A 22,958-nucleotide genomic window follows, 5' to 3' on the forward strand; every position below is an offset into this window, starting at 1 on the left:
TTGTTGATTAGTGCACTGTTGGTTCCAATGATATATTGCACTTTTTTTATACCACCCTTTTGTTACTTTTGACATCATGGGACATGTTTCCTGTAATATCCTGCAATTGTAAATAATTGTTAAATGGATGTGTGTTTTCAATTACTTAAAAATCTTTACTTTCTAAATAGGGACGGGCGAATGCTGTTTGATTATCTCGCAGATAAGCATGGGGTAAGTGAGGATTTGTTACCTATCGTGAATGTTTAATGATGAGTGCAGAATGATATTGTAGTTCAGCTGCTGTGAAATTACTTGAGCAATTATGAAATAAAGCATTATGACTTCCACCATCAGACTTTCCCCTAACCCTGTACTGTGTGTTTGCCCATTTCATTTTTAATGGTGCCAGTCAATTATTTTGTAACAAACTCTACTTGTTTCAAAACAGTTCATCTTGAGTATGTTTTCAGATCAAATGGAACTTGGCTTGATACGATAAAGCTGCTCAATTATTGTGTCCTTAAAACGGATGAGAAATAGTTACTTCCAAAACTACATATCCTGGTATAATTTACATAAAGTTGAATCATTTGTGTTAATTCTCCAATAACAAAGGTAATAGCTTAGATTTAGGCAAAAGTCTCTCTACACACCCGCTTATTTGGATTTATCTAATCTTTTTTGAAGTTTCGTCAGGAATATTTGGACACCTTGTATCGATATGCTAAGTTCCAGTATGAATGTGGCAATTACTCGGGAGCAGCAGAATATCTCTACTTTTTCAGAGTTTTGGTGAGTACTATTTCCTGCAGGTAAATGAAGCTTGGTATTTGAATGACTGGAAGCTCTGATCAGGTTAGCCTTGCTGCTCATGATTAGGAGGAGTATATTTCTTCTGCTTATAATAGGTGTGTTTGTGTGAATGTGATTTGCTGGCTTTCCACAATTACAGGTATAATGGAGTGAGAGTACAATTTAAAGTTACAGACAGGAGCAAGATTCATCCAGCGAGTAAAACTTTTCCTTGGCATTGATTCAGTTGCATCGTAAATCAGAAAAGAGTACCAATTTTAATGAATTTACAGCACAATTCAGGCCAACTGTCACATGTGAACCATCTCCCATCATTCTTCATCTCGCCTTTCATAGAATTATAGAATCCCTACAGTGCAACATTTGGCCTATTGAGTCAGCACCAACCACAACCCCAACCCGGTTTTATTCCTGTAACCCCACGTATTTACTCTGCTAATCCCCTAATACTAGGTGGCATTTTGGAATGTCCAATTCACCTAACCCGTTCTCCTTTTGGATTGTGAGAGGAAACCCACGCAGACTTGGGGAGACCGGGTCCCTGGCACTGTAAGGCAGTAGTGCTAACCATTGTGCTGCCGTGCCGCCCTCATTCCTTTCTCCTTCCTATTTATCAAACTTCCTCTTACTATACTATACTATTCACATCAATTAATCCATGTGGTAGGGTTCCATATTGTTATCAATCCCTGCATAAATAAGTCCTGATGTGGAGATGCCAATGTTGGACTGGGGTAAACACAGTAAGAAGTCTCACAACACCAGGTTAAAGTCCAACAGGTTTATTTGGTAGCAGACGCCACTATTTTTCGGGGGCTCTGCCCCTTCATCAGTTGAGTGGGGAGTTCTGATCACAAACAGGGCATATCAAGGCACACACTCAGTTTACAGAATACTGATTAGAATGCGAGTCTTCACAGCTAATCAAGTCTTTAAGGTGCAGACAATGTGAGTGGAGATAGCATTAAGCATAGGTTAAAGAGATGTGTATTGTCCCCAGACAGGACAGTAAGTGAGATGTTGCAAGCCCAGGCAAGTCATGGGGGTTACAAATAGTGTGATATGAACCCAAGATCTTGGTTGAGACCATCTTCATGTGTGCGGGACTTGGCTATCAGTCTCTGCTCAGTGATTCTGCGCTGTTGTGTGTTGTGAAGGCCGCCTTCGAGAATGTTTACCTGAAGATCAGAGGCCGAATGCACACATGAGGACAGCCTCAACCGGAATCTTGGGTTGATGTCACGCTTTGTAACCCCAATGACTTGCCTGAACTTGCAACATCTCACTTACTGTCCTGTCTGGAGACGATACACATCTCTTTAACCTTTGCTTAATGTTATCCCCACTCGAATTGTCTGCACCTTTAAGATTTGATTAGCTGTAAAGACTCGCATTCTAATCAGTCTTCTGTAAACTGAACGTGTGCCATTATATGCCCTGTTTGTGATCAGAACTCCCGACTCACCTGACAAAGGCGTTTGCTACCAGGTTGGACTTTGACCTGGTATTGTGAGACTTCTTACTGTATTAAAGAAGTCTTTCCAGGTTCCTTATGGATTTTCTTTGTGACTGTCTTATGGTCCATGGCTCGGTCTGGCACAGTTTGATCATTTGCTTGTGATTGATGAGTTTTATGGAAGGTTATATGTTTGTGGAGAACTTGGCTAACCCTGGGTTTGAGCAAGGACATTGAGCTCCACCATGGCAACTTCTGAAAGTGTTCAGAATCTGGCACGATGTTACCTAAATAGTTTGGTTAGCCCACTGCAGATGCCTTTGATCTTAAGGCTAATACATGGTTCATGACCCTGAAAATTTGTGCAATTCTCAAGAATGCAGCAAGAATATTGTAGATCAAGACTGCAAGGTGCAAACTAGTGAATGAGCATAGTTGTTTCTCTCCATCTGAATGGAAAGCTCAAAGCTGACTTTAATATTAATAGCTTATGGTTACCACACTCTAGCCAATAAAGGTGACTGTTGAAACAACTAGGGAGCAGGTGATTTTAGATTTGGTATTGTGTAATGAGACAAGGATAAGTGCTAATCTATGGTATATGGTAGAATTTCATATTAACTTTGAGTGTGATTGAAATTAGTGTCTTAACTTCATGCAAAGTCAGTGCAAATAGATTGGGAAATCAGAACATGTTAGAAACTTTGGGGAAGCAAGAGTCCAGTGAGAATGGGGAATTTATTTCTGAGTAAACTGAATTGGGGGGATAATAAATTAGCATAGAGGATTAGTTGAGGAAACAGAGTAGGGATATCTTTCGGTTGGTATGCTGTATCGAGTGGGGTATCGCAAAGAACAATGCTGGGGCCTTGGTTAATCTGTTAGTAACTTAGATGAGGAGACAGGGTATAATGCATCTAGGATCGCTAAAAATACGCAGCCAGGTAGCAAAGTAAGCTGAGGGATATGAACTAGTTAAGTAATTGAGCAAGGAGGCGGAATAGCAGGTGCAGCAGGTGGTCAGGAAGGCGAATGGGATGCTGGCCTTCATAGCGAGGGGGATTGAATATAAAAGTAGGGAGGTCTTGCTGCAGCTGTATAGGGCATTGGTGAGGCCGCAGCTGGAGTACTGTGTGCAGTTTTGGGCGCCGCACCTGCGCAAGGATATTTTGGCCCTGGAGGGAGTGCAGAGGAGGTTTACTAGGCTGATACCGGAGTTGAGGGGATTGAGCTATGAGGAGAGGCTGAATAAACTAGGCTTGTACTCGTTAGAGTTTAGAAGAATGAGGGGAGATCTCATTGAGACGTATAAGATGATGAATGGGATGGATAGGATAGAGGTGGAGAGACTCTTCCCGCTCAAAAAAGACAGTAGGACTAGGGGGCACAGCCTCAAGATAAAGGGGAGGCAGTTTAGAACGGAGTTGAGGAGGAACTTCTTCACTCAAAGGGTGGTGAATCTCTGGAATTCTCTGCCCGTTGAAGGGGTGGAGGCTGCCTCGCTAAATATTTTTAAGAAGCGGGTTGATGGGTTCTTGATAAGAGAGGGGATTAAGGGTTATGGGGAGAGGGCGGGAAAGTGGAACTGAGCCACAACAGATCAGCCATGATCTTATTGAATGGCGGGGCAGGCTCGAAGGGCTAGATGGCCTACTCCTGCTCCTAGTTCTTTTGTTCTTATGTTCTTATAGAATGTGGAGAAGTGTGAAGTTATCCACTTTGATGGAAGGAAGAGAAAAGCAAAATATACTTTGAAAGGTGAGGAACTAGTAAATGCTGGTATGTGAAGCGATTTGAGGGTCCTTGTGCACGAATCTCAAAGAAGCATTCAGGAAGTCAAATGGTAGCCAGTCTCTATTGTAATGAGGCTTATAGGATCACATTGTAGATTTAGCATAGAATGAGGCCATTTGACTCATTGTTTCTGTGCTGGCTCTCCGCAAGAACAATTCAGTTCGTTCCACGCTTCTGACCTTTCTCTGTAGCCCTGTAGTTTTTTCTTCAGGCAAATTATCTGGTTCCATTTTGGGATATAAGAATAAGGAAGTCTTTCTGCAAGTATGTATGGCTTTGAAGATGGTCAGATTCTCATGGGCATGAGAGGATTATACCGTGGTAAATGTACCTAACCTGCACATCTTTGGACACCAAGGGGCAATTTAGCTCCTTGTTATTATCCTCTGTGTAATGAATGCATCTGCCTGTATCATTGGAAGTATAGAAGAAGTAGGATCCCGTTGGAATGTTTATGATTCTGCGAGTATTTGACTGCGCAAATTCTGAGAGAAGTTGACGATATGGCCTCAGGTTAAAGTACAGGCATTTTGGGCTGAGTTGAAGTGTAATTTCTTGATTCAGAGGGTTGTGAATCATTGGAGTTGTCTATACCAGAGGGGTGTGGGTGCTCAGTTATTGAGTATATTAAAGACTGAGGTTGCAAGGTTTTTGGATGCTAAAAGAATTGAGAGATCTGGGATTGGCCAGGCAAGTGTACTGTAGAGATGGAAGATCAGCCATAGGCTTATTGAATGGTGGAGCAGAAACTAGGGACTGGGTGGCTTACTCCTACTTTTGAAGTCCTCGTATCCCTTTTCATGGACGACTGAAATGATGGTGACTGTATTGTAATACATGTCTCCAGCCTACCTGCATGAAGAAAACTGTCTTGTCCTTTTAATTGGTCTTCGTGGTCTATTTTGAGACTGTGAAAGCCATGCTGAAGATTTGTGTTTTGGGTAAACAGCCCATTTGGAAAGTTATACTTGCAACATGTGCAGTCTGAACAAATTTGGCTTCAAGTCTTTGTGGTTACTGGAACTAATACTCAAAATGTGTATTGATGTTACCATGCACACACAAAAAGCATATTTGTTGCCTGGAATTGCAAGCTCTGTATTCTCTGTTAACCACCATGAGGTAGGCACAGAGTTTAGCTGATGTCTTTAGCCTGTACTTTCGGAACGTTATAGTTCCTGTCTTTTGATAGTATTTTTGATTTGATTTATTATTGTCACATGTATTAAGATACAGTGAAAACTATTGTTTCTTTGTGCTATACAGACAAAGCATACTTACTGTTCATAGAGGAGGAAAGGAGACAGTGCAGAATGTAGTGTTACAGTCATAGCTAGGATGTAGAGAAAGAACAACTTAATGCAAGGTAAGTCCATTCAGAAGTCTGACAGCAGCAGGGAAGAAGCTGTTCTTGAGTCCATTGGTACATGACCTCAGACTTTTATATCTTTTTCCCAAAGGAAGAAGGTGGAAGGGAGAACCGGGGTGTGTGGGGTCCTTAATTATGCTGGCTGCTTTTCCAAGGCAGCAGGAAGTGTAGACAGAGTCAGTGGATGGGGGGGTGGTTTGTGTGATGGATTGGGCTACATTCACAACCTTTTATAGATCCTTGTGGCCTTGGGCAGAGCAGGAGCCATTCTAAGTTGTGATCCAACCAGAAAGAATGCTTTCTAAGGTGCATCTGTAAAAATTTAAAAGAAGAAATCCAACACTATTGAAACTGCATGACCCTGAGCTTCCTGTTGCTTGCCATTTTAATTCACCACCTTCCTCTCACTCACTCTCACATCTCTGTCCTCAGCCTGCTGCAGTGTTCCAGTGAAGCTGAACAAGAGTTGGAGAAACAGAAAATCTGTTCCCTCATTTCTAATGTTACAATGGTAACGGCATGTCAAAGGAACTTCATTGGCTGTAAAACACTTTAGGAGATCCTGGGGTCAAGAAAGGCACTTTGGAAATGCGTGCCTTCTCAGTGTTTGTTTCCAAGTTGATGTGAAGTGGTAGCAGGATTCTGTTAGTGCAATGACTGTAGCTTGGGACTAGTGTGAATTGTATATGTATTGAGATGGTGGCTGCTAGTGATGGGTGGGAGAGGATGATGGATGTAGTGGAGTGGGTGTGGCAGGGCCGCTCTTAAGAATCATAGGATCCCTAGGGTGGAGAAGGAGGCCATTTAACCTGTCGTATCTGCACCGACCACCATTCCACCCAGGCCCTATACTCGGAATCCCAAGTATTTATCCTGCCAGTCCTCCTGACACTAAGGGGCAATTTAGCATGGCTAATCCGTTTAACCTTTGGAGTGTGGGAGGAAACTCACACAGACACGGGGAGAATGTGCAAACTCAACACAGACAGTGACCCAAGCTGGGAATCGAACCCAGATTCCTGACGCTGTGAGGCAGCTATGCTAACCACTGTGCCACCATGTTGCCTCTCGTAAGAAATGAACATAGAAAATATCCAAGCTGTAGTGAAGTAATGCTCTAGATATAAATGAGAATAAATTTCCACATTAGGCAGCAAGTCAGCATAAATGGTAAACACAGTCAAAGTCTTGACACCTGATCGGACACTTGAGAACTTTTGGTGCTTCTTGAGGATTGAAGTCAGTGCCAGTATGATGTAATATAATCCTGGCTATGAACCAGAATTTATAATGTAATAAGTTGAAATAGAAGCTGGAAATATGTTTCTGAGGAATTGAAAATTGATTTCTAACTTGAATTTCTGCATCAAATGATGACTTGAGTTCCCTTTTGTGGATAAAGTAAATTTGAGAAATAAATTTTTTTTTCCCAATGTAAATAACTTGAAGTTTTTGTTGAGACCACGTTATTGTTTTGGGGGCGGTAGGTTGGTGAAAGTGTAAACATCAACTTCTTGTGAATGTAATGATGTTGGTCAGTTAGCGAGCCTGTCACTTTTAAGTGCCTCGGATTGATGTTGGAAGCCACAATTTCTAAAACTTTTATATGCACAGCAACTGGAAATTCTTTATTGCATCAATTCAGCCGCAGTAGAATGACTGTACCTGCATCCTCTTGTACTTAATTGCTATGAAGTTGGGTGTAAGCTACATGTGTGCATTTCCTTTGTAAATGCTCTGCTTTTGACAAAATCTTAACTGTATAAAAGAGAGTTTGCCTGCCTTGATGTCCAAGTTCAGCAAGAGAACTGTATCAATAATTAGTCATGAGCAGCCACTGTTTATCTGCGCGTTTTTCCAATTTTATTGATGTGTATATTGCCACTGATTGCGTCTGCTTGTGATAGTTAAAGTTACTGTGCTGAACTAATCATTTATTAATTCGCTGCAGGAAAGGTAAGATCGGTAATTGAAGAAACAAATGCACAAAAAAAATGTAAGAATTCCATTTGTTGAAACCAAGTGCCTCTGGCGTAGTGCCATCTGGGGCTGGGCAGCTCTTAACCAAGAAAAGTTAAATATTTTGTACAAGTTTGGTTTCTGAATTTGCGAAATTACTTTGTGTCACAAGCAGGTTCTACAGTAAAACTGAATTCCAGCAATCTGGCTAGAACTTGATCAACTTTTAACTGATCAACTGGAAATACCGAGTGACTCCCAAACTGTAACCTTAAACTGAAGAAGCAAGCCAATGCAGATTTTAGACAGGTTCCACAATATTTTGGTTTGCCTCATGTTTATGTAAAGGAACAAGTTAGTTGACATGAATAAATTTACTGCATTTTCTTTCCTTTTCAAGGTTCCATCCACTGATCGGAACGCCCTGAGTTCACTCTGGGGGAAACTGGCATCAGAGATTCTGATGCAGAACTGGGAAGCTGCTATGGAGGATCTAACACGACTCAAAGAAACCATTGATAACAATGTAAGCACTCGTCACGTTGCATACATTTTCCCACAGGTTCTGTTCAGTCAATTTGTGATGCAATGAGCATTTTTCATCTCACAGAAGAATGCATTGCTGTGCAGATGGAGCTTTGAAATAAATTTGATCTGCAGATTAAAAGCTTGTTTTATTTCTTTCTCCTAGTCTGTCAGTTCTCCACTTCAATCTCTACAACAGAGGACATGGTTAATCCACTGGTCACTGTTTGTATTCTTCAATCATCCAAAGGGCAGAGATAATATCATCGACCTCTTCCTATATCAGGCACAGTAAGTACCCCACATCCACAGCATTCTTCATTTGTTAAGCTCGACACACCAAACAATTGAAGCACCCTTATGAGGAACCTGGAACCAGAGAGCACGGTTTAAAAATGAGGAATTTCTCATTTGAGATTTAGGTGAAGGGGAATTTCTTCTCTCAAGCAGGTTGTTAGTCTTTGGAATTCTCTTTTTACAGAAAACAGTGAAGGCTGGGTCATTGAATGTATTCAGGGCTGAGTTAGACAGATTTTTGATCTGAAGGAGTTCAGAGTTCAGGGTTCTGGGGGCAGGCAGGAAAGTGGATCCAAGACCACAGTCAGATTGGTTATCATTTATTGGATGTTGGAGCATGCTTGAAGTGAGAAATAGCCTACTCTCATTCCTATTTAACTGATGAAGACTGCTTGTTCTCTGGTTTTCCGTTGCCGCTTAGTCAGGAACTGAAGGTCTATTAAATTGGCCATAACGCCTGCCATATGGCCATGTACTTGTAAAATTCTACTGAAGTCTGTGAAAAGTGGTCCAGCACCAAGAATTATGTTAATCGTAATCGCAGTTTTTAACTTCCAGCATCGACAGTTTGAGGCCTTGTAAGCATTTTGAGCTTCAGAGCCTGTAAACAATCCAAATATTGGTTTGTCATTGGGAGCACTTGGCTGGTTTGTTAGGCTCTTATGGGGAATGTTTCAAATCCAGTCACAATTGTTAATAGAGTGTTCTTTTCTAAATGTGCTCCGACTCCAAATTTTAGAGTGATGCTTTGGAAATAAATCTGAAACGTAGTTTGCAACTTGCCCTTCATTGAGCTGCAAAGGTTTTAATAGTTTGGTGAAAGTTAAACAGTTAACATGGCTATATAAATTCTCAATTTGTGAGAAATGCTCATTTTTGCAGTTGGCACCAACTTGAAAAGCTGCATTTATGGAATTCTGTAATAATCATGAATCAATTTTAGCAACTAATCTGGTAAAATTCAGGATGGAGAGAGAAAAGAGAAGGGAGAAGGCTGCTGGAACTGAGCAGAGTAGTTGGAGCTGTTTAGAAACTAAAATCATGGAATTGGATCTAGGATTTGTCCGACATGTCCCAAGTGTGCATATCGTGCGTTTGTTGAATTCAGATTTGTTTAAATGAATTCAGTAACTGGGCATATGTGGCTGGTGTAAAATGCCAACTCCAGATTTAAGAATGCATAGTGAAAAATGTTTGGATTTTAGATTATAGCTTGAAATCGCCTTCAATTGTTTGGTAAATTTAGTGAAGTTGGGCTGAAATGTGTTCTTAAATTTTTCTTTGTCATATTATTTTAAAGTACATCCAGATCTTGATCTGGACTTCTTGAACTTTACTGGGTGTGTTTGTGGCCCGGTGAACTTTGATATGTCGAAGTAGAACTATCTATAAATGTGTTATTGCTGACTTGTTCTATAAAGTGGAGGATTTTTGAGGGGTTGCCAGCAATTTCCATCTATGCAAGATGATGGACGTGCTCCAAGTCAACTGGCTTAGAGTTGTGATAACTGTATGCGGTGCACTTTTGCTGATTACTGAAAAGACCAATCCTTGAGAAGCCACAAGTGCTGCGTTTGAAATGGTTATCTGCTACCATTGTGGCCTGTTGTTTTTGATGTTGGTGCCTGTTCCCAAAAAGCTATGGTGGTGCACATCTGCCCTCCAGCGATGTCGTCGTTACCCTCTGTTGTCAACTGATGTCTCCCAGATGTGAAAGGGGCTTCACTTCCTGCTGGCAAGCATCTTTGAAGGAGAGCTTTGTGCGCCTTCCTGGCTCCGCCACCTTCCATGATAGAAAATCCTTGGGTGTATCTGCATTTTCCATATGACAATTGTGCCACAGCCAGTGAAGGCATCTGTGCTTAATGAGTGCCAACATACTTAGTTCTTGGCCTTTTGAGAAGACTATTCTCCCCATTTGCATAGAGAAAGATGTATGGCCACGATCTGTTTGAATGGTGGAACGGAGTCAACGGCCAAATGACCTGTGTCTGCTCCTGCTCCTAATTTCCTAAGTTCAAATCACAGAATCCCTAAAGTATGGTGCCATTCAGCCCATCGATTGACAGTGGGGGCTTGATGGGCTGAATGGCACCATACTGTAGAGATTCTATGATTTGAACTTAGGAAATTAGGAGCAGGTGCAGACACAGGCCATTTGGCCATTGACTCTGTTCCACCATTCAAAGAGATCATGGCCGATCATCTACCTTGACACCATTTTTCCCCCCATTATCCCCATATTCCTTAATGTCATTGACATCCAGGAATCTTATCAATTTCTGTTTTGAACATGTCCTCTGAGGTAGAGAATTCCATACGCTCACTGCCCTCTGAGTGAAGAAATTTCTCCCCTTAGCCTTAAATGGCCTACACTTTATTCGGAGCCTGTGTTCCCAGTTCAAGAGTTACGATCCACATCTACCCTCTCAAGTCCGGGAAGAATTTTGTAATTTTGGATTTCCTCCTCCAGGATTCTCGCTGTGGGGGCTACTTCAAGGCATTGATGTATGGAATGGTAGACTGTGAGGCAATAGTACCTTTGGAGAATTATGACAAGTTGCATTTTGGTGGAATCCAACCCTATTAAAGTAGAGTTGGAAATTTTGCAGGTGATTAAGAGTATAATCTCTGACATAATTATACTGAGGCTGCATTGAATGTTAATTGTTTACATACAAAGGAAGATCCAGCAACATTCAGGCTTGAACAGAGAAGTGGCAAACAGTATTTCTGATGCACAATGTCAGGCAATGACCATCTCCAACAACAAGTCTAACGACCTCTCCTTGATGTTCAAAGGTGTTAGCATTGTTGAAAGCCTCATCTTCAGCATCGAAGGGTCACCTTGACTAGAAACTAAACTGGATCAGCCACGCACGTACTGTGCCTCCAGGAACAAATCAGAGGCTTGATAGTCTCTGGCTAATGGCTCAGTTTGTGCACCCGAAAGCCTTTCTACAAGGCAAGAATCAGAAGTGTCATTTTTTTTTCTTTCATGAAATGAGAGATTCATTTGTTGACCATCCCTAATTATCCCCAAGAAGATGACAATCAGCCACCTCCTTGATCAGTTGCAGTCTGTATAGTCACACTCACCGTTCTGTTAGTGAAGGAATAACGATGCAAGTCCAGATGGTATTGACTTGGAGGGGATCTTGCAAGTGAGTGGCAAATGTTAAGCATTTTCTGCCCCTCTTGTGAATGGTCGACTCATGGGCTTCTATCAAAAAACCTGGCGAGTTCTTGCAGTGCATCTTGTATAAATGATACACACAGCTTCCACTGTGTCATTGGTGGAGGGATTGAGCGTTTGTGAATGAGGTACCATTCAAACAGGCTGCCTCGTTCTGGATGGTGCTGAGCTTTTCAAGTATCGTTGGAGCTGCACTCATCCAGGCAGGTGGAGAGTATTCCAGCACATTCTTGACTTATGCCTTGTAGATGGTGGACAGGATTTCAGGAGATGCGTCACTATAGGATTTCTAGCTTCTAACCTGTAGTGGAAGATTCTCCACTTGCTGAATGACTACAGTTCAATCAACACTCAAATTTGACCACATCCAAGACAAAGCAACATGCTTAATTGACACCCGTAGCCACTACCTTAAACATTCACTCCCTCCAGCTCTGATGAATGCTGTTTGTAGCATGTACCATTTACAACACCCACTGCAACAAATATCCAAGGCTTCTTGAAGGTAAATCTAGAAGGGCAGACCACCAGATTCATGGGAACACAATCACTTCCAAGTCTCTCACCATGCTGACTTAGAATTAAGTAACTGTTTCTTCTTCATGGGATCAAAATCCTGAAGTTCCCTTCCTAAACATGCTGAGGGTGTACCAACACCATACAGACTGTAACAGTTCAAGAATGGGGCTCAACATCGCCTTCTCAGGGGCAGTTGATGCCAGTCTACTCTGAAGTTCACATTCCACAAATGATTTAGAAAAATCAGTTTGGTTGTGCAACATAGTGAATGATAACATTTTTGATTCTTTGAACATTGTAACTTGGCCATGACTTGAGAGGTTAATTTTCCTGCAAACACGGGTATATTTGAAAATTAATCAACCATGACCACAAATGTATAGATTGTTCGGCAGAGTCAGTTGTCCTCTGTTTTAGGGAACTTTTCCTGCGATGGTGTTCATTCGGTATATTTCCCTTAAGGGAGAGGTTCTAAATGTTGTGGTGCACTGAACATCTTCCTATTTGAAAGATTAGAAGCTTTCTTATTTAAACGCAAGATGAGTAAGAATGATTTGAGCAGCCTATTTGATAATTGCTGAATGAATAACTTGCAAGCAGGAGGCTGGATCACAGAATCCTTTGGTGTGTGAGCTTCTGCAGTTTCAAATTAATTATCCATCTTCAGGCAGTGTGAATGCACACACATGGCTTGTGTATCTGATTGCTGAAAGGGATCTGTTGGTCTTCAGTTAATCTAGATTCTATTGAGGACATGTGGGGAAGCTTCTAATGTAGACCACATGAGGGCTAAACGCCTACTGCATTGCATGGTGTAGATGAATCCTGTTCAAATTACAAGATGTCTTGCCTTTTCAGGCTGTTCTGATTTGCCCTTGAGAGTGTGTCACTGATTCTTAATTGCTCCCCCGTTTCCTGCAGTGTTCTTTTGGAAAAGAAAATTGCTTGCTTATTTTATTTCCACTTTTGGTTCTCAGGAGGTGTGTTTTTTTTTGTATGCTTAGCCTGTGGCATTCAGAATGCCACTGCTCTGTGCTTGTAAAAGGGGAATTAAATGATTTGGTTGTAATCAGTAAGGTTGGATTGAATGCATTGCTGTATCCAGGGCTGCTGCTTACAAGCTGCTAATGTGTAATTTTTATTAAAAGAAGTTGTTCCCATTTGGCATTCTTTTGGGATTCTTTTGACCAAAAACATTTTGGTAAGCAGGAGGGGGCGAAAAAGAGATGCAATCTTTAAACACTCCTCAAGTGAAGTTTTTATGAAACACCTGGTGCACATTGATTCTAGTTACAGTCATTTGCCAATACAGAATTTAAGCAAAACTGAAAAAAAGAAATTTTATGTCGAAGCTTTTTGCCTTGCACTTGTTAGGACGTTCACAAGAATACAGTGCAAGATAGCAATTTATACTGCATGGGAAGAGTGCTGATTGGTTGGCAGGTGGACACTGATTGGTAAAGACATGGCCCTGGACAGACCCCCATTTGGTGACTGATAGTTAACTGCCAAGCATTGTTTGAAATCGCAACTAGGCAACTTGAATCTAGATTGGTCAAGGAATTGTGTGAAGAATGAGCCAGTGAATGGCTGTCACTTATTTTGTTCAGCTGAAACAGGCGGAGCATATTCTTTCTGTCTGTAGAAGGGATTTGTGTATTAATTTATGTAGCTTCCAGTACACAGACATGCACCACGCTGTGAGCCTGATGATAAATTCGCTGTCGGCGTCATTCTTGGCACACTCAGGATTATTTAGCAAATGCTGCCCAATTACAGAATTGCATTTCATATTGAGTTTTTCATGCATGGGTTGATTGGATATGCCTGTACCTTGCCCGTTGTGAACTGCGGAAAGGGCATGCTGTTTGATACAATCCTTTGGGATGTACAGCCTACGCACCTGGCATCACACCGACACTGAAATTTATATCCCACATGAGTCATTTGTGTGATGGATGGAACGATGCTGGCTTAATGGCAGCATCCTATTAGTGGTAAAAACCACTTGTGTTGCTACTGCACAGTAGCAGAGTGAAACAGCTACCTTCACCTGGTGCTCAAAGTTTTGAGCTTCCAGGGTTATCTGAAGTAGACTGGGTACTTTTCAGGATCAGCTGTGACAGCTTTAGGTTTGTTCATGAGTTTGTGTGATAGACAACACAAAATGATCTCATCAAGGCAGCCACTAGGGGATTTTCACATTAACTTCATGTTAATGTAAGCCTTCTTGTGACACTAATTAAAAAGAAACTAATGAACTTTAACTTATTATCCCACTTTGATGTTACCTATTTTAGCATCAAGCTCGCATGTTGAGCAAATGGCTCAGACTGTATTCAGAAGGCTGCCAATGAGGCCAATCTGACAGTGTGTGGAACTGTAAGAATTCTAGTGCATGCATTGATCAGTGAAGGTAAGCTTGCAGTATAGACTGTGATAAGGAACCTCTGGCAGCTTTCTCAACTAGAATGTCATCAAGGAAAGAGTTCATTTGACTGCTCCCTTTCAAAGGTGAGCACAGGATGGAGCCATTAAACATGTAAAGAAACTATTACATGCAGCTGTGGATTGAAATATAGTAAGCATATCATTCTCACATCGGAAGTCTGCAAGTGGTAAGAGGTTAAGTGTCATTCCATCAAAGGCACATTTTTCCATGGGATCCAACGATAGATGTTTGAGATTTCCCCTGTATTGTGATCTTGTGAAATTCCCGATGAATGAAGATAGAAAGCTTTGGCAAAAAAGTCTCTTTTTCAGCAATAATTCTAATTTGTTGAAGAATGTGCTATGCAAAAACTATATATTCTCAAATGCAACACAAAAAACAGGAGCAGGTGTAGACCATATGACCCATCAAACCTGCCCTGCCATTCAATACAATCATGGCCGATCTTGGGTTTCAACTCCACTTTTCTGCCCACTTCACATGTCCCTTGATTTCTTACACAACCCAAAAACCTACCAATCCCACTGTTAAAATATATTCTACAATAAGTATCTACAATCCTCTGGATTAGAAAATTCCAAAGATTCATAACCATTTGAATGAAATAATTTCATCTCTTCCCAGTCCTAAATGATTGGCCATTTACCTTGAAACTGTGTCCCATGTTTTAGACTCCCCAACCAGAAGAAATCTCTCAGCATCCACCCTATCAAACCCCCTCAGAACTAGTTGTGTTTCAATAAGATTGCTTCTCACTCTTCTAAACTCCAGTGAATATAAACCCAATTTATTCAGCCCCTCATTATAGGAAACTCCCTCATCCCAGGGATTAATCTAAAGAACTTACTCTGTTCTGCTTCCAATGCAAGTACATCCTTCCTTAAATATGGAGACCAAGACTGCACACAGTATTCCAGATGTGGTCTCAACAAATTGTTCCTCCTCTTCAACCTTCTTTTGCCGTTCTGATTGCTTGTAACAGCTGCATGTTAACCTTCTGCATTCCTTGTACAAGCGCACCAAGTCCCTTTGAACATCACAAGTTTCACACCTTTAAACAAAAAGTTCTGCTTTTCTATCCTTGCAACTAAAGTCAATAACTTGACACTTCCCTATTTTCTATTCTGTCTGTCATCTTGTTGTCCACCTGTCTATATTCTTTGCAGTTTCTCTGTGTGCTCCCCACTGAGCTTAGTACCATCAAGAAAGTTTGATACATTACTCTGACACTCTGTCCAAATTATGAATATACATGAGGCCCCACAATTGATCTTTGTGGAGAGATTTAAAGGAGGATTTAATAGAAATATTTGGAATTGAGGGAATGTGATATATTGAGCAGGAACATTCTCTTCTACTGGGAAAAGATAACTAACTGTGGAATATTTAAGAAATTTGCCATTAGGACCAGAGGGAAGTTGTGGGGAATTTGTTATTTGCAGTGAGTTGTTGTGCTCTGGAATGCATTGTCTGAAAGGGTGGTGAAAGCAGATTTAAATGTAACTTGCAAAAGACCATTGAATCCATACTTAAAAAGATAAAAATTTACAGGATTTTAGGAAAAAAAACGGAAGAATGGGACCGAGTTGAATAGCTCTTTCAAACAGCTGGCATAAGGATTTTGAGCTGAATGATCCCCCTGTGCTGCATGATTCTAATATTACAAAATATCAAACGACCCATACCAGAAAAGATGCAACTGGTGAATTCTCAAGAATGAAAAGAGGAAATCATATTTTGGTCGATATTTTCAGAGCTTCATTAATACTGGAGGAATAGGATTGAAGGGTGACAAACAGGTTTAATATTCCTAAATGTTCTAAATCAGTGTGTCTGACTTCTATGGTGGGAAATTGTGCTTGGGGGCGTTGTGCAGAATATAACCCCACTTCCTATTTGTGAAGTAAAATTGAGCATTTGAAATAATTTTCTTGTCTCACCTTACTCTAAATCTTTCACCTTTTGACTTGTCTGGAAATGATTTGAAAAAACAACTTCATAATTTGGGTGTTTTGAGGCAGAGAAGATCATTGAGGAGATCTGGATAGTTCCGGAGGAGTATTTGAGCCCGTTGTCAAATAATTCACAGGTACAGCACAGGCATAATGGTTTTAACAACTTGCTTTTAAGCTGTTGCAATTGTCTGAGAATCGCACTGAGAGGTTGTTCTCTTGAGCTGAGTGATTGTTTCACAATGCACAGGAACAGCTATGGGTTTCTCCTCTTGACAGAGCCATGGTCTTGAGAATATGAACTCCAACTTAGGCTTGTCCAAAAGACTAGGCCTCAAGTAGAAAGGTATTCAGGACACATGGCCAAATTTACAGGATGTTAACTCCTCAGTGGTCAAAAAGATGAATGAAAAGGAAGGAATTTTCCTCTCGATTAATTAATTTCAAATGTGCCCAGGATTTGTGGATGTGTGAGTGGGATAGTGAGCACGAAGTGTGTGTAGCTGTGCTATGCATTAATTGGACTCTCCCGGTACGTTCACATATTGGATTCAGTTGTTGAGGTGGGAATTGAAACGCATCTTGAGGTCTTCATACATTTGAGTACATATTCAGTGAGGTTCAGCAAGATTATGAGGCTGTTGTGCCTTTAGGGATCTGGGTAGATTAATTTTATATTGGATAAGAGGGTCCAGTAGTTGCATAGTTTCACCTCTGCCTTATATGAATAAAAGCGGAACTGCAAAGTGCAAGAGGCTGTTATGTTTGCTGAGGACTTTTTCTTCAAGTTGGAAGATGGTTGAGTGTTTGGTGTCATCTCTAAATACCTTCATGTTTCAGGGAATGATCTTCCATGTTTTACTTTCTGGTGTGCTCTCCAATTGCAGCCTGGAAGTGATAGCCACTTTGAAGTGGTAGGATATTTTCATTCCTCTCACCCTGTGTGGGCCCACTCCTGCTCTGAAGTATTCGTTGTACATTGGCAAGTGAGTAAACCTCCACTGCTAAATCCTCTGGCATCTCTTTAAAACTTGCCAATAGAAACATTATGAGAGAACCCTACAGTGTTTTTGCCCAGCTTTCTTTTCCTCTAAGGATGTAACTCTTTGGATACCTCTCCATAATCACTGAGGTGAGATGAGTCACCCATTTTGTAGAGTGCCATGGGCTTGGACCAGACGACATCTGAGTGTTATAATCTAGCTGTCCCATCACACAGTTGAATGAGTTCTGTGGGTATCACTGATTTAGCCTGTGTCAACATAGGATGAAATCTGAGAGATGAAATTTAATTGGCTTCAGTTACATGAAGAGCAGATTGTGTATTTGATGAAGTTTAAATTTCGTAGTTTCCTTGATGTAAACAGCAGCATTGCTGCTTAGTTCAAAACATTTGGCCTGGTCCATTGTTTTGGACTGTCTGTTTGATGTAGGTATGTGAAATGTTTGTAACTTTCTGCTTGTTGTTCATTTTGACATCTGCTTCTGTTGATGGGATAGCTCCTTGTTTTAAAAATTTCCTGTTTCTATGCATGAGTTCTGATTGGAGAAACCCTGAAGCAATGCTGATTGGATTGTCATGCCTTGTGATGAAACAAGTCATGTGGATAACAACAATCAATCGTATTCCAGCTCCATTTCCAGTCAGTCTCATTTTTCCAGTCTCCAGCTTTGAGTTATGGAGTAGGGTCATAGTAGTCTCTAAAGGTTAACTCTTTCTCTCCCTATAGATGCTGGCAGATATGCTGAGTTTTTCCAGCATCTGCAGTATTTTGTTTCCATTTCACTTTAGTCTCTACCTTTGTTATAGAAAACATGCCATGAACCTAAGGAGCTACCTGCTCTGCAAACGAGTGTTGAGACCCTGCTGCCTAAGACCACCTATTCATGCTGACCCTAACTCCCACCCAGTCGAGACATTGAACCTAGTTTGCTTTGTTGCCAGCCTGCCTCTTTCATGTGCATCGTTTTACAGTTGGTCACAGGTCCTTGCTTCTCCCTGTGGATAATGCAGGAGAAAATCAATATGTCTGAAGTATCATGGAGTTCGTCTCAGTCAAAGAATTAGCTATGAAAGGGTTACTGTTGAACGATTGTGCTATGGGAATTCTTTTACCTATTTCACTGAATGAGAGTCTTTGCAAAAGACTGAGGATAAATAATGTTTCAAGAGCATGGGTGCATAAGAAGGCCAACCTTGCCATGGTATAGCATGAACTTTAAATTCTTGGATAATAAGTGGCAGCTTGCATTTATATAGCACCTTTAAAAATGGAAAAGCGCCTCATCGAAGCACAATCAATCGTAGGTTGACACTGAAGCAAGGGAGAAGACGTTAGAATATCTAACTGAAAGCTTGGGCTGAGGTTTAGGACATAGTTGGATGGTAATAGGGCTGTCAGTAATACCCTGAAAGCAATGGGAATTGGAAGAAGAATTCTCCGAAGGGTTTGAAGATCAGAGATGGGGAGGGGAAAGCCATTGGAATGCTTTGAACGTGAGGATGCAAGTTTTAAAAGCAAAGCATTTGTGGACCTTGAACCAGTGTGGGTCAGTGAGCTGAAGGATGATGGTGAATGGGAGTTGGGGGACACGCAGTAGAATTGCAAATGAGCTCGTGTTTCTGTGGGATGGAAAGTGTGGATGAGGTTTTCAAAAGAAAGGCTTGCATTTCACCATCACTGGATGTCACAAAGTGTTTTGCAACCAATGAAACGTTTTTGAAGTTTGATTACTTGTAAGGTAGGGAAACAACAGCCAATTTACACACAAAAGCTCCAACCAACATCAGGGTGATTGAGGACTAAATATTGAACTAGAGCCAAGGGATAACTTCTGTGCTGTTTGAAATAGTATCGTGAGGGGGCTGATGGGTCCTGAATTTGAAATCTGTTTCGAAAGATGGGGCCATTGACAGTCCAGCAGAAGTGGGGACGTATGCTAATTATTAAGCGACCTTCAGCAACAGTTGCAACTTCTCAGGCGCTCAAATAGCCCGTGTCCGTATGCAACAAGAATCATTGAATCCTACAGTACAGAAGGAGGCCATTCAGTCCATTGAGCCTGCACTGACCACAATCCCAGGCTCTATCCGCATAACCCATACATTTACCCTAGCTAGTCCCCCGACACTAAGGGGCAATTTAGCATGGCTTTGGCACGTGGGACCGGAACACCTGGAGGAAACCCACGCAGACTCCGCAGACAGTGACCAAAGCCAGGAATCAAACCCAGGTCCCTGGTGCTGTGAGGCAGCAATGCTAACTGCCAATTGGCTAACTGCCCAGCAAAGTCACTCAGTCCAAGGGCAACTAGGGATGGGCAATAAATGCTGGACAGCCAGCAATCCCCATGTCTCATGAATGAATAAAAAACCCCACTGTGCCACCATCCTGTCCAGTGGACGTTATCCGGTTAGGAGGTAAGTAAGACATGGATGAGGATTTCAGCAGCTTTACATTTTGTGATCATGTAATTTAAGCACTGAGTTTGTGAAAAGGAAATGTTTTATTTCCAATTAGCAACAAAAAGATTAAAAGATATGAGGTTCTATCCTTAATGTACTGTTCAAATACAGAATGCAATCATATGGCAGAAGAAGTGGTCAGAGTGAGGAAGCGAGGATTTGGCAAGTACTTGAATGACATGGAAATTGACGTTTGTGATAAAATAAGGATGAGAAAAGATGGGAGGAGGCTCAAGTGGGATATAAAGATGGACTGGTTGGGCCAACATGTTCCTCTGCCACTTTTCCTATTTAATTCGGTGCGTTATGCATCTGCTGGTTGTTGAATTAATTATCCGTTCCATCCCACTTCTCTGCTTTTTCCCCAGAGCTCTGCAATTCTTTCTCTTCCGAGCATTTATCCAATTTCCTTTGCAGTCGTCACTCTTGACTAGATAGACTAAAGAAATGATCTGGAAGGAGTATAGACACGCTGACTATCATATTGTAAAGTACATATTGTCCATGTTGCTGCCAGTTATGGTGACCTGTGGATTGAGCCCTGTTCATGATCTCAAACAAATTTTTGCATTTAAAGGTGGTAAAATTGATTATCTTTTGGAATGACATCATCTCCAAATTTTCAACCAGATTATGCAGCGACTCTGGCAGTGTCCAATTGGAGCTGATCTTTGGTGTAAAGGTAGATTAAGGGGTTAATAATTCAATTAGATCACTTCATATCCAGTGCCCACTGAATCTTTCCCTGAAATCTTCATCAATTCATTGAAACATGCGCAAATCTTGCATTTTTTTAAAAAACTGCAAACATTGAAGAATATTCCAGTTAATTCTCTGCAGCTGAAAGAGAAGAGGTGGTGCTGGACTTGGCCCTCTTGGAAATGTGTTCAAATGTATCAATAAAGTGATGCATAAATGAATTACATATCTTTTTCTCACTTAAATTGCAGTGATGCAAGAAGTAGTGCTTTTAATTTCAACAGTGTTTTATATAATATGTGCCTGGGTTGAGAGAGCATATTGCGGTGAGGGGAACTGGAAAACGATCAGCCCTATTTCAGTTGGCAACTCTCTGGTCTTTGAGTCACAAGGTTCTGGGCCAAGTCCCATTCCAGGGTTTGAGCACAAAATTTAAGGCTGATGCACAGTGCAGCACTGTTGGAGGTTGCTGCCTTTCAGATGAGACAAAGCTCCAGCCACCAATCTGGGTGGATGTAAAAGATCCTATGGTACTAGACCAAAAAGCAGCAGAGTTGTCTCCTGTATTCTGGCCAGTATGTATTAACTCAGCCAAGATCACACAAAAATAGATTCTCCAGTTACTTCAGTTGTATGTGGGGGCTTGCTGTACTAATATTAGCTGCTCCATTTCCTGCATTACAACAGTGACTGCACTTGGTTGGATGTCATAGAGGTTTACAGCATGGAAACCGGTCCTTCAGCCCAACTTGTCCATGCCGCCCTTTTTTTCAAAACCCCAAAGCTAGTCCAATTGCCTGCATTTGGCCCATGTTCCCCTATATCTTACCCATGTAACTGTCTAAACGCTTTTTAAAAGACAAAATTGTATCCGCCTCCTCTACCATCATCTCTGGCAACTTGTTCCAGACACTCTCCATCCTCTTAAAAAAAAAATTGCCCCTCTAAACCTTTTTGTATCTCTACCTTCTCATCTTAAACTATGCCCTCTAGTTTTAGACTCCCCTACCTTTGGGAAAAGATATTGACTATCTAGCTGATCTATGCCCCTCATTATTTTGTCCTCTATAAGATCTCCCCTCAGCCTTCTATGCTCCAGAGAAGAAAGTCACAGCCCATCCAGCCTCTCCTTATAACTCAAACCATCTAGTCTTGTTCGTTTCCTAGTAAATCTCTTCTGCACTCTTTCTAGTTTAATAATATCTTTTCTACAACAGGGTGACCAGAACTGTACACAGTCTTCCAAGCGTGGCCTTACCAATGTCTTGTACAATTTCAGCAAGACGTCCCAAGTCCCGCATTGTGCTTTAAGTGCTTGGAACCATCCAGTGCTTGTGAACAATGCTATGTACTTGCAATTCTTTCTTTCCCCGTGCTGTTCATTTTATCGTAGGTCAGATTTGTAAAAAATGTATTTGAATAATGAACAGTTATTCAATAAGTATTATCAATTTTTGTTTGAATTAAATTATGCTGAATGGGTGTGACTGTTGTGTTCATATAGAACCCATTTATTTGCCTTTTCACCAAACTTATTTGGGTCTAATTGTCAGTGGCAGAAGAATGTGTGAGACCCCCAAGCTGCACAATGTTTGTCACCAGTCTCATTGGTCAGAATACTGAACAACATTTGCTTTCAATATTAGATCCCAGTGATCAGTCTTTAGATGTGTGCCCTTTTTATTTAAAAAAAAATGACAACTTTGTGTTATTTTCCATGTTTTGATTTAATTTTGAAAGTAAATGAAACTTGAAGTGCATCCTTCTTGGATTTTTCTTGTCATTAAGGTAGCAGAATATTTCCTGCCTCTTCGCAGAGATGGAAGCAATGACACAGATGGCAGAGTAAAGAAGGGGGTGACCAAAAATGCAGACGAGTTGCTGGGGTAAAGAGGGTCTTAAATCAGGAGATTTGGGAGGTGGAGTACAGCATTTATGAAGGAATTCTAGAAAATCTTTGGAGGTCACAGACACTATTTTATTGACAGCAGTTTGGGCTTGCAGTGAGATTGAGGGAAATGTGGGTTCTCCTTGCAAGCTGGCAGCATTGAATTGGGATGATGTAACTCTGGCTGTCCTTGACCTGTCAGCGTGCTGTCATTGCATTTTAATGCCATAACGTCTGTGCTGCTGGAGAGACTGTGGCATCACCTGATTTGACTTCTGTGTCTCGTACAAGGAATGTGTTCGAGGTTTGATATTGAGACTCAAGATAGTGATTTGATTGTAAAGTAATACCTAAGAGTAGGCATTAAAAGCTGAGTGAAACCAGCTACATAGGCAATTAGTGGCAATAAACCGTCCACAGCTGACCTGTAATGTAGGTACTAATATGATAGTTGATATATTTGTAATTGAATACTCTACTGGTGGGATATTATGTCATATCTTTAGCTCGAGACTTGGGTCAAACTTATGCATGAACTTTCATTTGGTCTCTGTTGAGATTTTAGAAACCGTTTTCTCACTGCAATATCTT

At 41.1% G+C, this 22,958-nt stretch overlaps 1 protein-coding gene across 1 annotated transcript in view; it reads left to right on the plus strand.

The window, feature by feature from the left end:
- Positions 1-22,958, plus strand: part of LOC145346561 (eukaryotic translation initiation factor 3 subunit E) — a 132,993-nt gene that overhangs the window by 29,179 nt on the left and 80,856 nt on the right. Inside the window, exons 4-7 of the mRNA XM_080193976.1 lie at positions 171-213; positions 670-774; positions 7,774-7,899; positions 8,065-8,189. Coding sequence (XP_080050102.1) covers positions 171-213; positions 670-774; positions 7,774-7,899; positions 8,065-8,189 — 399 coding nt within the window. The remainder of the gene's footprint in view (positions 1-170; positions 214-669; positions 775-7,773; positions 7,900-8,064; positions 8,190-22,958) is intronic.

This window comes from Carcharhinus amblyrhynchos, chromosome 8, assembly GCF_965287045.1.
Source record: "Carcharhinus amblyrhynchos chromosome 8, sCarAmb.v2.hapA, whole genome shotgun sequence".
NCBI lineage: Eukaryota > Metazoa > Chordata > Chondrichthyes > Carcharhiniformes > Carcharhinidae > Carcharhinus > Carcharhinus amblyrhynchos.